Genomic DNA, 19,795 nt, shown 5'->3' with positions numbered 1-19,795 from the left:
AATTAAAAAAAAAATTTTATTCTAAATGGTACCATAAAATAACCTGGTATCTGCAGGTTTTTTTAAATCAAATTTAAGACCTTTAAAGACCTTTTTAAGATCTGCACTTCACATTTCAGCCTTTAAACATTTTTTTATGAAAAGGGATGAGTCAAAAGTATCAATTATTGTTTGCATGGCCTTAAATGTAAACAATTTAACTGAAGATGTTTTAAGGACCCGCGGAAACCCTAATAAGAACATAGTCCAATAGCTTTTTGTCGATCCACTGGTTCACATTTAAAAATATGTAGCAAAAATAGCAGATGGGCTTATTGAAAAAACAAATTCGTTCTCTGCCAGCAGGTTTCACTTTCGAAACTGCACATATAGTGGTTTCCCCGGTAACCGCAGTACGCAAAGCTGACGTGCAGTGTTCAAGTTTATTCAGTGAAATCGTAGCCTTTTGAAGTTTAATCGTCATATTAATCCATATAGCAAAAAAAGATAATCTGTTTACCATCTTGACTTGAAAATACTGTTTTCATGGTCAGTTTTTCATTTATTATTTGCTAATGTTAATGAATGTTTACATTAGAGTGCACGTCCTACTACGCTGAAATTAATAGGGGAGCGGCTGGAAACTAGCGACCTCTCCTGGTTGGAGATAGTATTAACATCATAAACTGAAAGCAATCTTTACATTACTTGCTTTTCAAATGTTTTAAAATTGATCATCCGAGTCTAATATGATCCAGCGGGCCATACTAAAAGACACTGTGGGCCGTATTCGGCCCGCCAGTTGCTCATCCCAGCCATAAATGGAAGCACAGAAAATGGGGAAAGGCCACTGGGAGTGCCAGACATATAAGCACAGACCACTGGACTAGACCTTCTCCTCTGAGCCTTTGTGACACCACCACTTATGTTTTCTACACTTGACGAATCTTTGCAACAAAGTCTGTGAACAGTAGAGTGTCACAGTCGAGAGGTACAGCTTTCCTTACAGGTCTGTCCACTTCCAACCAGAACATAGTTCTAAGTGCTTGCTTGTGCCAGTCTAGTTGAGATTCAAGATTGTCATTCAAGATGGCGCCGCACATTGCCACCTCGGTTTGTTGCTCCTTGGTACTTTTACTGTTTTTGTTTGTCCTGTCTTAAGCAACGTTTTTCCGATCAGCTTCATTAGAAACGAACTCTTGGACATAAGGAATAGCACACCAGATAACTTTTTGCCGACGTTTGAACATTCGCGCTCGTGAAACTCCGTCAGCGCGGTTTTAGGACTCCGCTGCCGAGTATTCATCTGGCGAATCTCCGTCCCCTTCCAAATAAATGAGACGAACTACAACTCCTCACCCACACAAACAAGGACTTTTTAAACTCCGCTGCGCTCTGCTTCACGGAAACCTGGCTGAACGGAGCCATCCCAGACAGCACGTTTCATCTAACGGGCTTCCAGCTGTTCAGAGCGAACCGCGTCACCGAGTCGTCGGGGAAAACGAGAGATGGTGGATTATGTTTTTATATCATTAACCGCTTTTCCACTGTCGGGCCAGTGCGAGCCAGTGCTTTAAACGGGCTGGGCGGGGCTAATAGTCTCGGACCTGTAGCACCGAGGCCAAAATCACGCTGCGTTTCCACCGTTTTGGTTCATCTTCTACCAGCCTACAGGCAGAAACTCAAATCTGCTAAGCCTGTAGTAAAAACTGTAAAGACATGGACTGTTGAAGCAGAGCAGGATTTACAGGCCTGCTTCGAACTTACTGATTGGAGTGTTTTTGAGGCTGCAGCTACTGATCTGGATGAGCTTACTGACACCGTGACATCCTACATTAGTTTATGTGAGGACATGTTTGTACCCACCAGGACTTATTTAACATTTAACAATGACAAACCTTGGTTCAGTACAAAACTCAAACAGCTTCGCCAGGCCAAAGAGGATGCTTACAGGAGTGGGGACAAAGACTTGTACAAACAGGCCAAATGTAATGCACAAATCTGTACATAAATCTTCTGTTCCAGATTCATACACATTATTATTTATTGTTAAGTCTTATTTAAATGTTTCTGTTCTCATGTCAGATATGTATGTATATATGCATGTATGCACCAAGAGCTTCTTAAAAACCACAACAAATTCCTTGTGTGTTTGCGCACACTTGGCGAATAAAGCTGATTCTGATTCTGAGATGCCACCCTCCAAAATTCAAGGCAATACTCCTCCACTGGCATGGATCCCTAACTTTAATATAAAAATCCTCAAATCTCAATCACACTATTGGGGAATTCAGAAATATAGCAAATTTATATTTGAAGCTCACCAAGTCACTGTATTGTTTGTAATAAGTGTTCCTACAGCTGGATTCCCTGATGCATGATTCACACTGTCCTGGAATGCCCACAAGGAAATTGCTCACATCTTGCCTTGATTACAGTATTTGTCAAGATGAATATCATGTGAGGTTAACCGTAGCCTTTTTCCATAAAGCAAACATTTTCCCCAACTTTGCTACATTGCTGGATACACCTAAACCACACAGCCAGTGGTAGTTGTTGCCAGAGATGCTGCTAAGGTTTCTGGGCAACCTGGACAGTAAACTGGCTCGAGCTCCCTGAATCGTGTTTGCAATGGGCCCCCTCACTGATCCCGTCGGGCGACACCTTTTTGTTTAGGACCCTTGGAATTGTCCTAACCTTTCCCCCATTATGGGGCCCCTAGTTGTTGCTCATGCCACCTCAGATGGCCAATTCTCACTAAAATAAATGAAATCCCTTTTAAAAATTATTTTTAAATATATATTATTTTTGGCGTTTTTGCCTTTATTACGATAGGGCAGTATTTAGACAGAAAGTGAAGTGGGAGAGAGAGGAGGGAAAGGATCGGGAACCGTCCGCGAGCAGGGACTCGAAATGCAACAACGCTATATGTCAGCGCGCTGCCCACAAGGCTGTTGGTGCCAAAATTCCTATTTTGTTGATGCAGTTGTTTTATAGTGGGAGACATGAGTATTATTCCTGTTTTGCAGGTTGGAAGAGCAGATAGATGTGTATCTGGAGGAACCTGACAGTGAAGTAACATTAAACCTTGGGCCTGATATGAGAAAAATCCACTTTTGTTTCTCTCTGCTAAAGGTATGACTTAATTTTGATTATTGTTTGTTGTGTTCTTTTATGTCTTGTTCTTTGATCATCAATGTCATGCATCTTCTCTTCTCATCAAATCTTCTAATTTTTCCTACCTAGTCTTTCAGCCTTTCCTCTGCATTGTTCTTCAACGTCTTCTGTTCTATTAATATGTTAATTCCAGCATGACTACAGGTACCAGACCAATCTAGGAATTTTAAAAGTCCCAGAAAGACGTCACTTTGGCCATGAACTGATCTGATATTTTGTGAATGTGTAGAGATTTGAATGTGTGTTAATGTGAGCTGTTGTAAGAAGACTATGATGTGTTCTTTGGATCATTAAGACTTCTGTGGCTCTTTTCACACTGAGTTCACATGTCTTTGATGTAGGAAATTTTACAGAAAATTGCCGGAGAGCCTTTGTGCAAGCAGGCAAGGTGTCCTGAAAATCTAATCAGGATGACTTACCCACGAATGTTGTTTTAGGGTTAGGGTTTGGGTTGTGGGTCAGTTTTAACTGCTATACCAAAAAATTTGTTCCCAAGATAAGAACCTGGTAACATTGCCATAATCTAGAGGGTAGCCTAGTGTAACGCAATTCATAGATCGGGGAAGAAGGAGGCGGGAACCGGCAAACATTTAAACATAAAACTTTAATAATAAAAAATAAAAAAAAACACAAAACAAAAGTAAAGGCGGCAGCCCCACTCCCACACCTAGTAACATTGCCATAACCAGGGGTCTCCAACCCTGATCCTGGAGAGATACCCTCTGAAACGCCCATTACCGTAATTATTTTTTTGTTCCGGAGGGTTACTTGTAAACAAAGATGCTATAATATATAATTGATATTACCTTATCAATTCGAGCCTGAGTCCGGGGATGATACCAGTGCAGTCGCTCAACCGGAAAATCCATCGCAAGCATGACTTTGTTCAGGACAGGAAAGTTTTTTATGTGGTACTTTACGTGATATGACAGCAGTTTTATTGCATTCATTAATTATTTTTTTGTTCCGGAGGGTTACTTGTAAACAAAGATGCTATAATATATAATTGATATTACCTTATCAATTCGAGCCTGAGTCCGGGGATGATACCAGTGCAGTCGCTCAACCGGAAAATCCATCGCAAGCATGACTTTGTTCAGGACAGGAAAGTTTAAACTTTTGTATGTGGTACTTTACGTGATATGACAGCAGTTTTATTGCATTCATTATTATTATTTACTTATTTGAGGTGCACTTGTGGGAACTGTGCAAGAATGCCCAGCGAGGCTGAAAACACATGCAGTGTCTTCTCGACATGATGTAAACACACTAACTGTAGACACAATTTTAGCTCAGTAGTTCCCTCCAGCTCACCTAGGAAAAATACACATGAGCACAAGTTTTGATGAGAACGATATATGTATCGCGTTAGTATAATTTAATGAGGGGTGCCCATTGTTTAGATTTTGCTAACACCTAACGGCAGACAGCTCTAATATGTGTGCCAAAATAACTAGCACTTACAGTATTACAATGGTAAAACTATTAAAGATCAAGAATGCTTTTGCAGTTTTACATCAGCTGGGTCTTAACATTATTCTAACCATGTTTGAAGCTATTTCAAAGCATGTTATAAGTTACACACTTCCTGCTGCCAGTTGGTGGCACTATGAACATGACCCTTTGACCAAACCAAGTTTGGTTTAAATTAGGCCTGTCAAGCGATTAAAATTTTTAATCTAATTAATTACACAATGTGACAATTAATTAATCAAATTTGTCTGAGAAATCACCCCCAAAAGATAATTTAAAGCCATTATTGTATTATATGAGAAAAGCATCAAATAGACATATTTTATATACATAGACAAAATTATCTTTTTTCATTTTCATTTTTTTTTTTGGGTGAACTATCCCCATAATTATTATTTTTTATTAATATAATTTTTTTTTAGATTTCTTTATTAATATGGAAATATGAAATCTTTTTTTAATGAAATTATACTCTAAATAAGAAACTAAAACTGCCAATAGGTGGCGGATAATGTATTAATGAATAAGTCATTAGCTGTGTCCGAATGTGAAGTGCACAGACTCCGAAGTGCGATTGAAAAATATGGAATTATGCATCGATTTTGGGGCTGAGGGAGAATGGCTATGGGGTTGCCCAGAGATGCTCTCCCCTGACGTTGCGTCGTCCCTAAAGGCCCGATGTTTGGTGATCATTGGTGGGCAAGGCATATGTGGCGGCAGGTCAGACGGGTGCTTGTTTGCATAAAATGACCATCTTGCAAGCATACCTGCTTAAGGACCAGGACGAAGATGGGGAGGTTGGGCCAGATGATATTAAAGAGCTGAGTCAAGCCACCGACTTGTCTCTCCATGCCACTAAAGGCTGTAATACACTACACAACTTTTAAAATCTGAACAAATTTTAAAACAATGGGCATCATACACTTACAGACTTCGTAATAGTCACAGAGGAAAAACTGGCCATCATACACTAAATGACTGAGGATCACACACTACCAAAATTTAAAGTAGTTCCGATCACAACAAACTCATGCAGAAACATGCGACTTGTTGATAGGAGACGCATGACAAATAAAAACAATGTGTTCTAAAATTGGCTCCTAATATCAAACGTTTGATATCTTCCAACTGGATAGAATCATAGTCTGAAGCTAAAAAATTGGTGTCTGTGACCATGCACTACGTGACAAAATCGTGTAATGTATTCCAGCCTTAAGGAGATGGCACTGGTGGCTATGGAGAGACACCTTTGGATGAATCTATCTGGCATCAAAGAGAAGGGTAAAACATTCCTCCTAGATGCCCCGCTGTCTCCTCCTGGCCTCTTCAGCAATGCTGTATGTTTGGTTGTCGAGAGGATCCAGAGGTTCCTTCCGGTCAGTTGCTTCAGGACACCGAACTCAGTTCTTCATGCATACCCGAGATCAGCCTTGAGAGGCTGGCTGCCTTGGTTGATAATTGGCAGCCTGGAAACTTCTGCCAAATGTGTCTCAGTGGGTCCTGCACACAGTAGAGAAGGGGTACAGAATCCAATTTGTTTCTCACGCACCGAGATTCAACGGGGTGTTGTGGTAATAGAATAGGAAGTGCTATCTCTCTTGGCAAAGCAATCCATAGAGCGTATTCCTCCTCCTGAAAGAGAGAGTCCAGGTTTTACAGTCGGTACTTTATAGTTCCAAAGGAGGATGGGGGTATGCATCCCATTATAGATCTGTGTCAGTTAAACCATACTCTACTGTTGTGTGTTATGGCAGCTGCATCCAACTTGATACATTTTGGCCTTCTGTATGTGAGACCATTACAGTGGTGGCTCAGAACCAAGGGGTTTACCCCGAGAGACAACCAGTTCCGCACAATCAAGTTTATGAATCGTTGTGTCATTGAAAGTCGCTAATGAAAGACGCTTCCCTTACAGGATGGGTGGCTGTATTTCTAACTCTGGGGTACTTTCTCCCAGAACTCGCAGGCTACCACAACCTTGTCTGCACAGACAACACATCTGTAGTCTCATACATACAGTGGGTACGGAAAGTATTCAGACCCCCTTACATTTTTCACTCTTTGTTATATTGCAGCCATTTGCTAAAATCATTTAAGTTAATTTTTTTTCCTCATTAATGTACACACGTGTTTTTCTGTCAATATGGGGTGCTGTGTGTACATTAATGAGGAAAAAAAATTAACTTAAATGATTTTAGCAAATGGCTGCAATATAACAAAGAGTGAAAAATTTAAGGGGGTCTGAATACTTTCCGTACCCACTGTAAATCATCGGGGGGTCTGAGGCCACACCTTCTATGCATACTGGTGCACTAGATCCTCCTGTGGTCCCAGGGCAAACTGCTTTCTCTCAGAGCATTTTAAATCCCTGGGCACCTCAGTGTGGAAGCAGATGGCAGAGTCTGAGGCCCGGGGAATGAAGTTAATTTGGAAGAAGGTCAGCCAGGAGGAAGTAAATCTCTTCACAAAATACAACAGAGGACTTCACGTGCCATTTGAACTGAGGCGCAACAGCAAGCACAAATAACACATTGTTAGATTTATGTTAGACTTGTTCACTTAACGTCTAAAATAGTAACAGAAACATTGTGGAATGTCAGTATTTTTGTTGTGTGCCCTGAACAATACTTTTTTTCTTCTTAAAAAAAAATAAAAAATGCTTACGATCTTCTTGTCTAAAATAAAAGGAGACTACATTCTAGCTCCATGTAAGTAATTCTCCAACATTTAAATGTATTACATATCACACAAGCAAACAGGTTTCCTTTCTCTTCAGGTGAGGGTACGAGAGGGATCCTGTGCTCAAAATGGCAGTAATGGCAGTACTCCTTTAATGGGTGTCTCTGATGAAGAGCAAAGAAAATCATACGCAGAAGTCCAGAAGCTGCGGGACATGTTGACCCACCGTGATAATGAGATCAGTATCCTTTACTCAAATTATAAATAATTAAAGCTATTATTCAAATGAATGCCAATTAGTTGGTTCAAATAAAAATAACTTAACCACTTAAAACTTTTTTTTTTCCTGTCAAACAACCAGATTTTTTTATATAGTTTGTAATACGTTTTCCCCTATTTTGTAATAATACTTAAACAAATCCTTAATCACAATTATGGCTAAGTTTCACATTTTCTGGGAAAATTTGTGTTCTTGACCACTGTATCTTCTCAGCAATAATGAAAATATTTTTAATGAAAACTGAGAGATTTGTCATTCTTTTGGCATTCTGACGGCTATAAACATATTTTTTTCTGCTGTTGGACATTTTAACATGGGGCATCTATGGGATTGACTCCCTTTTGGAGCCAGTCTCTAGCGGCCAGTCGATGAATTGCAGTTTAAGTCACTAACGTGTTGGTTTCAAGAGAGAGACCAGAAGGTTGCCGCTTGGTTGAACCGAGTCCCAAAACACACTCGCAGCCAATCAGCAGTAAAGGGCATGTCTAGAAATGGTAGGGAGAAGAGAGTGCTCAGTGAGTGCACAGGATATTTATTAGCAGATCGACTATAGATAGCGAGAGATGGCAGATAAAAAAAGGAAAATTTCGAAGGAACAAAACATTAAAAAGAAGGGTTACGATCAGGCAAGAGGTAGGACCCGCGTAAATATCGGAGCAGCTTCCAGCAGTGGAGAGAACTCAAGGAGCGGGAAGGCCTGACTCGGATGCCGAGGTTGCTTTGTTTCTTCTTGATAGGTGAGTTACATTGATTTTGCTTTTTCACACAACTGTTCTGTGTTGGCTTTTGCTTGAATATGCTGCGGCCGGCAAGCATAGCAGATTCTGCCATCATCGCTGCCAGGGTTGTGTACGTACGTGTGGGGTGGAGTTATCAAAATAGGGGCTAGGTCCTGTTGGGGTATGGGCGTGTTTGTTTTGGTGCTTTCAAATATCAACATCATTTGGCAAAAATAGCTTAGTGCACCTTTAACAATGTCCTTACTACATTTCTGGGCCTTGAACATGGTAGTTCCGTTGCTGTCTATGCAGGGTCAGACAGCTCTCGGATTTCATCAAAAATATCTTAATTTGTGTTCCAAAGATGAGCGAAGGTTTTACGGGTTTGGAACGACATGAGGGTGAGTAATTAATGACAGAAATTTCATTTTTGGGTGAACTATCCCTTTTAATCCCAGTCTTCTTGAAGAAACGCGATCGAATTATATGATGAACAGATTTAATTTAGACTTTTAATTACTATATAAAAATTGACAACACACGTAGGGCATACCAAATATGGTAATCACAGAAGCTCAAATGTGATCGTCTGACAAGGAAGAATAAATCTTGGTTCTCATGCATCAAGCAAGCAATCACATCTCTTCAAAAGACTTGGATTAAACGGCTCAATTCACACAAATTACCTTTACAATGTCTTTTGTACTTTATAATGCATAAAACTTTTGGTTGCATGGAATTTCATTAGATGGGCATGGTAGAGAATATTAAAAAAAAATTATTTTGTGTTCTGAAGATTAACGAAAGTCTTGCGTCTTTAAAATGACATGAGGGTGAGTAAATGATATGTGATGTAATTTTAATTTTTTTTATTAACAACCGCTTTAATAAAAATGCATTTTTTTCTTCAGTTGGAAAACTGTTAGACTTTCTAGGTTCCTCTTCAAACAACAGAGTTTAAAGTAGCTGCAATATTAAAGTATAATCATCAGACTACCAACCAGCTCCAAAACACCTGCCTGGAAGTTTCTAGTAATCCTGAAGACCATGATTAGCTTTTTTAAAGGTGTGTTTAATTTGGATGGGAGCTAAACTCTGCAGGACAGTGAATTTGACACCCCTGATCTATATGGTGATCTATATCTGACCTGATGATATCTTATGCTACCTAATTGAAATATAATGCTGAAGAACATGAGTGATAAAGCTTACAGTCTTATACCATATAAATCTACATACCATATAAGCACAAGTGACATCATATGACCTTTGTCATATGTGTCACATAACGCTTTGGAGTCATCTTCAGCAATATGATATTAAAAGTTCCCTTTCATAGGTTCACTTTGATGCTTCATCATTAGCTGATGCTATAGGAACACCCTCCAGGTGAAGCCTATATAGAATAATGGAAATTCATTGGCTGATGGTGCTAACACTGCCCTCTGAGGCATTGCATAACAGATGCCATAAAGGGATGTATTTGCGGCTACTTCTGTCTTGCTTAACCCAGACCACGCGCGGTGTATTCTTTGAGGAGTTTGCACATTCAAGTATGAAAACTTGCGATTCAGCCCCTTTTAACTTTCCACATTCCACTTTCCACACAATGTGCTTTGAACAACCATTTTCTCACTTGTTTTTGCACAACAATGCCCTTGAAACACAGGAGTTGTGCTTTGGTTCAGTCAACCATAATGTTGTGGTTAGGAAAAGGTGTGCCCCCATGGTGCATTTTGGGCCCTTTATAATGACTCACATCCACCACATTCTCCATTTTGGGCAACTGTCCAGCTGTGTTATTTGAACAGCAGTTATCCTGGGGCATTTTCTCACTTGTTTTTGCACAACAATGCCCTTGAAACACAGGAGTTGTGCTTTGGTTCAGTCAACCATAATGTTGTGGTTAGGAAAAGGTGTGCCCCCATGGTGCATTTTGGGCCCTTTATAATGACTCACATCCACCACATTCTCCATTTTGGGCAACTGTCCAGCTGTGTTATTTGAACAGCAGTTATCCTGGTGTTTTTTTTTTTTTTTCATCAGACTTAGAATGGTTTAGGTTGTTTTGGGATATCTAAAAATAAAAAAAGTTTTGTTTAGTCTTTTGACTTTTCTTAACCAAAAAAAACAATTTAGGGATTAGAATGGGATTGGGGGAAAAAGAAAACTCTGGAAACTCCATTTACCTGGTTTATTTTGTCACTTTGTTCACTTTATCTGTCACTTTCTTTGTGTGAGAGTGCATTTCCCCCGGTGGTTTAGTTACAAAGCCCTCATAACCACTTTCTCTAAAACATAAAAACCAAAATTAAAAAAATATCTAAAAATTAAAAAAAAAAAAAAAAGATTTCCTGATATCAGAAGAACCACATGCAATTTATGTTGATGCATGGTAGTTTAATGTTTTTTCAGAAGTTTTGTTTAGTCTTTTGACTTTTCTTAACCAAAAAAAACAATTTAGGGATTAGAATGGGATTGGAGGAAAAAGAAAACTCTGGAAACTCCATTTACCTGGTTTATTTTGTCACTTTGTTCACTTTGTCTGTCACTTTCTTTGTGTGAGAGTGCATTTCCCCCGGTGGTTTAGTTACAAAGCCCTCATAACCACTTTCTCATAACCACATGGCAGTCTTGAAGGAACTGGGTTAAGCAATAAAAACTGACACCATCTCCAGGCAATTTATATGCTTAATGAAATGATCACCCTAGAGAGGTAATCTAACCACTTCAGGTAAATGTACTAGGATGAACAAAGATTTTGACTGAAAAACTAAACAGAAACCGTTACTTTAACAAATATGATATGGATTTGATTTTGAACAAAATTTGATATGGATAAAGATGTGATTATGTACATAAAATTATCCAGCTTTTATCAGATTACATGTACACTCTGTTAATGATGTCTAGCTCAAAATGCATATTGAGTGAAAACAGTATCATGACCTCATGTGGCGAAGCAGGTTTTGCTTATAACAATTACGGTATTAGGCATTGCACAGAGTTAAGATGGAAAGAAAATTTGAATTTGAACCATGTGATTGGCCTAATTCATTGTCAGAACATTGAGTTGCAAGTATGGATGAAAACAAAGCCCAAGCATGTTATAACACCTTTGACAAACATTTTACAAATGTTTTCTATTCCTATATATATATATATATATATAAGAGGTCATTAATGATGAATTATAGAAAATCTTTCAAAATGGCTGCATGACAGATTTTTCCTCCTATAGAAAATATTAATGAACTTTTTGACCAGATTATAAAATATTGTATTGTTATTTGTCATGTTTCTGTTCTGTGATTTACATTTTGGTTTTCTCTGTATTTCTGTTCCCCCACATTAATTCCCTGGTTTATCTGTTTCCTTAGTAATTAATTAGTCTCATTGGTTGTTAATTAGCCCCACACATGTTCTGTTTCTCCCTGATTGCATTCTACCCTGTATTTAAGTCCTCTGTTTCCCTCAGTTCTCTGTCTGGTATTGTTTTGGTGATTTTGGTTTGTGTTGTGGATTTACGTTTGGATTACTCCTGGAATTTGCATTAAATACTCTCTTGAACTTTACTCCTTCGTCGTGCGCTTGATTAGACAGCCAACTCGTTACATTATTATTATTATTATTAACCTTATTATTATTATTAATTAATTAATTAATAACGATTGATTGATTGATCAAAATTAGACAGGTAATTATCAGGCAATCATCTCCAAAACTTCATAACTTGTCCCACCAGTGAATCCCACTAGTGAATTTCGTCCATTTCCACCACTGAGCACAAGCAAAAAAGCTTTAAAAAAAAAAAAGCATAGATATGCTATTGTCATCTGAAATGCAGGATGAGGTGGACGTGACTCAATTTATTGTGCCCAGCATGCACTATGGGGGCACATCGTTTTGTAATCATGACATTATGGTTGTGTAAACCAAAGTACAAATCCTCTAAGGGTGTTTTTGCGATGAGCACGAGTGAGAAAACTGTCATGCAAAAATGCAAAAGATAAGCTATTGTCAATCGAAACAAAAAAACGTGTTGGTCATACCTCAGTATATGGGGCCCAGCATGCACCATGGGCGCACACCTTCTCATAACCACAACAATATTGTCGAGTGAACCAAAGCTCAACTTCTGAGCTCCAAAGGCTTTGTTATGCAGAATGCAAAAACTGTTGTGTGTTCACAGTACATTTCCCATTACAACACGGGAAAATGTATAGCCTAACCTAATATGAGAGGCTCAAAATGTACAATGGGGGCACACTGTGTTGTAAGCACTATGTTGTGCTTGTGAGCACCACTCCCATGCTCCAAGTGTGTTTTTAAATAATCAGCATCACAGTTGAACAATTGTCAACCAAAATGTGGAGTGTGGCAGAACCTTGAGATATACTGAAATCTCTACAGTATATATAAATGTAAATGTACTTAATGTACTGTATACTGAGATAACCATACATTCAAGGTTTGTTTAAGCTTTAAATGAGTAGTTCACCCAAATTTGAAAATCATTATTTATATACCCTCAAGCCCGTATGACTTTCTCAGTTTTTTTTAGTTATACCTTTGCAATAAATAGGTTTAAAACAGTCCAAATGATTTGAAAATAAATCTGGTTCTCAAGTTCAACTCACTAATGATTGAATCACAATGGTTAACAGCCCACTGGAGAAGAATAACAACAATAAAAAATGACTGTTTTGCATTTCTTTCTTCTTGTATCACACAAGTCTCCAAGATGAAACAATTATCATTGTCATAAAATGATTATTATCCTTAATTTAAATTTCTCAGGTATATTAGTGAACATGCTTAAGAAAGAAAAGAAGAAAGTTCAAGATGTCTCCTCCCAGCTGGCCCTGTTGTACCCATTAACCAACAAATCATCCACGTCACCCACAACTAAACAGGTGGAAGAGAGTGCAAAATATGACCCCTCTAATGATTACACACATGTTCAGCATTTGATGACCAGAAAAAGAGGTGAGTGAACACACACCCTATATTATATATCATTCACTGACCAGGATTTGCTACATATTATGGATGCTTTTAATTGCCCAACCACTCAAAAAAAAAAGTGCAGATTCACTGCCACTGACTCTTAGTCAGCAGGATAATGTCAAGGAAGCAGGACAAGGGGAGCACATGGCCAACACGAACAAAGACACAACCATGTGCTTAGGCACAAGACAAACAAAGATAAATTAAACAAAGACAAGACTGACAAGGCTATGCAACTATTAAAGCAGTGTTTCTCAACCCTGGTCCTGAGCGCCCCCCAACACTGCACATTTTGTATGTCTCCCTTATCTGACACACCCATTTCAGGTCCTGGAGTTTCTTTTAATGAGCTAATGAGTTGAATCGGGTGTGTTTGATTAGGGAGACATACAAAATGTGCAGTGCTGGGGGGCGCCCAGGACCAGGGTTGAGAAACACTGTATTAAAGGGATAGTTCACCCAAAAATTACCCCATGATTTACTCACCCTCAAGCCATCCTAGGTGTAGATGACTTTCTTCTTTCAGACGAATCCAGTCGGAGTTATATTAAAAAATGTCCTGACTCTTACAAGTTTTATAAAGACAGTGGATGGGTGTTAATTTACAATAGTCCAAAAGAAGTCCAATAAAGCACATCCATCCATCATAAAAAGTGTCCCACATGGCTCCGTGGGGTGAATAAAGGCCTCCCGTAGCGAATCGATGTGTTTTTGTAAGAAAAAAAATCCATATTTAAAATTTTATAAACAGTAATCTATATCTTCCGCTAACTGTTGTACACACGTTCACAATAGAACGCTGTTCCGGCAGAAGACGTAGGCGTAGCGTAAGGTCCTGTGAGAATGTGCTAGTCTCGTGAGAACCAATGTTTGTTTACAGGAGCAAAGGAAGCAAAGTTTCCTTGCTTTAGCAAAGGAAAACCAGTCTCCTCTTGGCTTATATCGAAATCCTCTAACATTTTTCTTTACAAATCTTAAGGTGTGTCTCAATCAGCTCCCAAGCTCTTGAATCAGTATATCTTGTACACAAATTCGATCACTGGTAAGTTCCCTGGCTCACTGCACACTGGGACAGTGATTACTAAATTTCTGGTGACATGACTATGTACAATGTCAATGGACAACATTGTAGAACGTCATTGCTGGAATTAATCAACAACAGACAGGACCGGTTTCTTTTTTATATTATTTTTATTCTCTTTAAACACATCATTCTGTTACATGTTCTTTCATTATTTCAGCCGAATATCAATTATAAATGTTAACTAGATGTGTTCATTACCTGTCTAGAGATATGTCTTTATGCTGAAATATACTAATAAAACGGTTTGTCTTTTCAAATCTTCTATCACGTGTCATTATAATTATTGAGTTGGCTTGTGTGGTTTATGTTTCGCGCTTCAGAAATGTGATGTAATTTCCGGTAAGTTTTTGCGGTGTATTGTGGGATTTTTCAGGGAGCGAACGTTCCAGTGCACTGGAAGGATTTGGCAATTGAGGCAGCCCTTAAAATGGCTGACTCCCTGATCAGTGCCCAGACTACTGAACTAGGGAGCTGATTGAGACGCACCCTTCGTTTTGTACTTCTAATTCGTGACCAGTGTTTTGTTTTGCTCTCTCCGTTGCGCATCCCCATTTGTCACTTCTCACCGGACCTTACGCTATGTCCTACGTCACCCGCCAGAACGGAACGCACGTACGACAGTTAGCGGAAGCTAGAGATAACTGTTTATAAAGGTTTAAATATGGATTTTGTGATTTATTACAATATCATAATTGGATTGTTACTGAAACTATACAAGACAAAAATAAGAAAGTGCGTGATAAAGACTTGGCATGTCTGCAAAACGTCTATATTTAGTGTCTCGTCTGACACACTCATTTCATGTCTGGAGTCACTACTAATGAGCTGATAAACTGGATCAGGTGTGTTTGATTAGGGAGACATTCAAAATATGCTATTTTTTGGGTGCTCAAGGAGCAGGCGATAAAAGGGGAAAACCTTTCCCAGAGAGGACCTCTGTGGATCCATGACTATATCGAACTACAGCTGAGATCATTCATATGTCATGCATGTGCATTGTCCACTAGGCCACCTGTCCAACATTGAGTGTTTTTTTCAGGTACTCATTGTAAAACTAGCTTTTGTTTGATTTTGTTGGTTTTGGGTTGTGAGTAAAGGATAAAAAAATTTGATGTTTTTATTATTATGTGGACAAAGCTCTGTTGTAACCATCTTTATTGTCTCACATACTGTATGTGTGTTATAGAGTGAAGTGAAGCAGCAATATCAAAAGTACTTGTGAAACTTCAGTTAGAATTTGTTTCTTTGACCAATAATTAACAAAGAATAGTGTATAGTAGGCTGCATATTACATACTGCAATTACATACTGTATGTATTTGCAAAAAAAACAAAAACTGATTACTGAGTTTAATACAGTTTTTGTGAGTTTCAGTCCTAGAGTTTGTAACTGAATACCATTTTATTAAATATAATGATATATATGTTGACATGCTTGAATTATCTTAGTAGAGCACATTCTCTTAACTTTTACTACTATGCACTTTTCTCTTTCAGTGCTGGAATTATCTGTGGGTCAGCAGGAGGCATTTGAAGTCTTTCTGAGAGACCATGAAGACCGTTTATCAATTGAAAATAACAGAGCTGTGTTGCAACAAAGGTCAGTGTGTGCTACAGTGCTGTTATTAAAATTAGTATTATTATTATTTAATGAGATGTTTAGTTGTCCAATATGGGACACGTGGGTAAATATATTTTGTCCCCACCACTTTTTGTCAAAGTCGATTTTGTCTCCAACACTTTTTGATTGAAAAACTCTTTGAAAAAAAAATTGCATGTTTTTTATATTATTTTTATTCTCTTTAAACACATCATTCTGTTACATGTTCTTTCATTATTTCAGCCGAATATCAATTATAAATGTTAACTAGATGTGTTCATTACCTGTCTAGAGATATGTCTTTATGCTGAAATATACTAATAAAACGGTTTGTCTTTTCAAATCTTCTATCACGTGTCATTATAATTATTGAGTTGGCTTGTGTGGTTTATGTTTCGCGCTTCAGAAATGTGATGTAATTTCCGGTAAGTTTTTGCGGTGTATTGTGGGATTTTTCAGGGAGCGAACGTTCCAGTGCACTGGAAGGATTTGGCAATTGAGGCAGCCCTTAAAATGGCTGACTCCCTGATCAGTGCCCAGACTACTGAACTAGGGAGCTGATTGAGACGCACCCTTCGTTTTGTACTTCTAATTCGTGACCAGTGTTTTGTTTTGCTCTCTCCGTTGCGCATCCCCATTTGTCACTTCTCACCGGACCTTACGCTATGTCCTACGTCATCCGCCAGAACGGAACGCACGTACGACAGTTAGCGGAAGCTAGAGATAACTGTTTATAAAGGTTTAAATATGGATTTTGTGATTTATTACAATATCATAATTGGATTGTTACTGAAACTATACAAGACAAAAATAAGAAAGTGCGTGATAAAGACTTGGCATGTCTGCAAAACGTCTATATTTAGTGTCTCGTCTGACACACTCATTTCATGTCTGGAGTCACTACTAATGAGCTGATAAACTGGATCAGGTGTGTTTGATTAGGGAGACATTCAAAATATGCTATTTTTTGGGTGCTCAAGGAGCAGGCGATAAAAGGGGAAAACCTTTCCCAGAGAGGACCTCTGTGGATCCATGACTATATCGAACTACAGCTGAGATCATTCATATGTCATGCATGTGCATTGTCCACTAGGCCACCTGTCCAACATTGAGTGTTTTTTTCAGGTACTCATTGTAAAACTAGCTTTTGTTTGATTTTGTTGGTTTTGGGTTGTGAGTAAAGGATAAAAAAATTTGATGTTTTTATTATTATGTGGACAAAGCTCTGTTGTAACCATCTTTATTGTCTCACATACTGTATGTGTGTTATAGAGTGAAGTGAAGCAGCAATATCAAAAGTACTTGTGAAACTTCAGTTAGAATTTGTTTCTTTGACCAATAATTAACAAAGAATAGTGTATAGTAGGCTGCATATTACATACTGCAATTACATACTGTATGTATTTGCAAAAAAAACAAAAACTGATTACTGAGTTTAATACAGTTTTTGTGAGTTTCAGTCCTAGAGTTTGTAACTGAATACCATTTTATTAAATATAATGATATATATGTTGACATGCTTGAATTATCTTAGTAGAGCACATTCTCTTAACTTTTACTACTATGCACTTTTCTCTTTCAGTGCTGGAATTATCTGTGGGTCAGCAGGAGGCATTTGAAGTCTTTCTGAGAGACCATGAAGACCGTTTATCAATTGAAAATAACAGAGCTGTGTTGCAACAAAGGTCAGTGTGTGCTACAGTGCTGTTATTAAAATTAGTATTATTATTATTTAATGAGATGTTTAGTTGTCCAATATGGGACACGTGGGTAAATATATTTTGTCCCCACCACTTTTTGTCAAAGTCGATTTTGTCTCCAACACTTTTTGATTGAAAAACTCTTTGAAAAAAAAATTGCATGCTAAAGGAGATGGTCCTCACTGCAGAACACAAGATCCAGGGGGCGAGGTTGGATCCAGATCCAACTCCTCCCATATTACATATACTGTACCTGGCGCCGCATTTGAGCCCATAGTCTCAAATATTTCTCATGTCTCATTTTTGTCTACTTTAGGAATTTTAGGAGAAACATCTGAAATGCTGTTGATAATAAAATGAGACATATATGAGAATCACAACTATGTCTCCTGAGCTTAGGAAGAGCAACCACTGAGCAATATTTTTTTTTTCTCTGGGCAATTTATAAACCTTGTCACACACATATAGGGATTTATAAGCAATGGCATATGTGGTCAGCGCTCACTTTTACTGAGTGATCCAAGAGATGTAGTAAACAGAACACTTTTTACATTTACACATTTACATTAAATATACCACTGTCATGAATGGAGTTAAGCGGGCACCCCGTGCTGTCCCCTGCAAGAAGCCGTGCTGGCTGTCTATGTCTGTGTGAAATAGCTTCATCAGGACAGTACTAAATAAAAATCAATATGCAATTTTTAAGATCCCCCTTATTTTGTTAAAACTATGAACATTGTGCTGATTATGCAAGGTGTATGTAAACTTTTTACCACAAATGTACAAGGATTTTCACATCAGCCATTTCATTTTGCAGGTTTATTGAAGCCAAAACACTTGGTGAGCAAGTTAACCAGATCAGGATCAGAGTCAGTAAGTAGTCTCTTCACCTTTTTGTAGCCAAATTTGGACTCTTGTATTAAGCACATACATTTTATGTTCAACCTATAGTTAGTGGTAGTGTGGTCTGTGTGGGTCTTGATGCCCCAGTATAGTGATGAGGACACTAATGGCGCTTTTCCACTGCATGGTATGGCACGGTACGGCTCGGTACGGTTCACTTTTGGGGGGTTTTCCACTGGGTACAGTACCTGGTACCTGGTACTTTTTTTAGTACCACCTCGGTTGAGGTTCCAAGTGAACCGTACCGTTACCAAAACATGACGTGTAAACTCTGCTGATCACAGATTGGCCGGAGAGAATCGTCACTACCTGCGTCACTGAACTTGCGACACAAACACAAAAGAACCGCTAGATTTAAATCAGCACAGCCAGCAAAGGATCGAACGCAACTGTTTTCTATAACGACATGTGAATAATCCCACCCACTCTAAAGCGATACTAAACTGCAGTGGAAACGCAACCGGAGCCGAGCCGTACCGTACTGAGCTGTGCCGAGCCGAGTCGTACCACGCAGTGGAAAAGCGCCATAAAAAGCACTATCCTTAAGATGAGACATTAAACTGAGGTCCTTACTGCTAGGATGCCCCCCCCCCTTTTGTTTCATAGTTCACTAGTAACAAAAATATCTTGCAACTAATGCTTTAACTTGGACAGCCCTAAATTCTACACAATAAATATTTCCTTCACGCAGGTCTGACACGTTTTTCCGGTCCCTTTTGATTGACAGGATATAATCGGCCCTGATAATTGGCTGTTTTTTAAACAATCAGATGATGGCCAAAAGTGCAGATAATTGCTCTTTTTTTGTGATCAGCATGTTATTGTGTTTTCTTGCTAACAGAGTCACCACTATTGACAGTAACAAACTTTCTCCAAACAATTTCAGTGTGGAGATAACTGATATATAACAGAAATAAACAGAAAAAAGTATACATTAAAAAAATAAACTAAATAAAAGACAACTACATTCATAGTGTCAGAGATGAATGATATGCAGGAAGAAAGTGTCTAACAAAATAAAGAGGACCAAAGAGACAAAATATAGAGAAAACACCAATGGAACCCACAGTCTTATTTGTTACATCTTAGTGCATTCTCCTATCCTATTCTTTTACATCAGTTAACTTTTAAGAATGAAAATCAAGTTGTCAGGTTGAGTCACCTTTATTTATATAGCGCTTTATACAATACA

The 19,795-nt window shown here is 38.4% G+C and overlaps 1 protein-coding gene across 1 annotated transcript in view; it reads left to right on the top strand.

Annotated features, from left to right (window-relative positions):
* Positions 1-19,795, top strand: part of kif6 (kinesin family member 6) — a 153,546-nt gene that overhangs the window by 81,910 nt on the left and 51,841 nt on the right. The window contains exons 9-12 of the mRNA XM_016561695.1: positions 7,389-7,550; positions 13,108-13,296; positions 15,898-16,000; positions 18,518-18,573. Coding sequence (XP_016417181.1) covers positions 7,389-7,550; positions 13,108-13,296; positions 15,898-16,000; positions 18,518-18,573 — 510 coding nt within the window. The remainder of the gene's footprint in view (positions 1-7,388; positions 7,551-13,107; positions 13,297-15,897; positions 16,001-18,517; positions 18,574-19,795) is intronic.

Source organism: Sinocyclocheilus rhinocerous, unplaced genomic scaffold, assembly GCF_001515625.1.
Source record: "Sinocyclocheilus rhinocerous isolate Xijiao unplaced genomic scaffold, SAMN03320098_v1.1 scaffold949, whole genome shotgun sequence".
Lineage (NCBI taxonomy): Eukaryota > Metazoa > Chordata > Actinopteri > Cypriniformes > Cyprinidae > Sinocyclocheilus > Sinocyclocheilus rhinocerous.
This window is presented reverse-complemented; position numbering and strand designations above follow the sequence as displayed.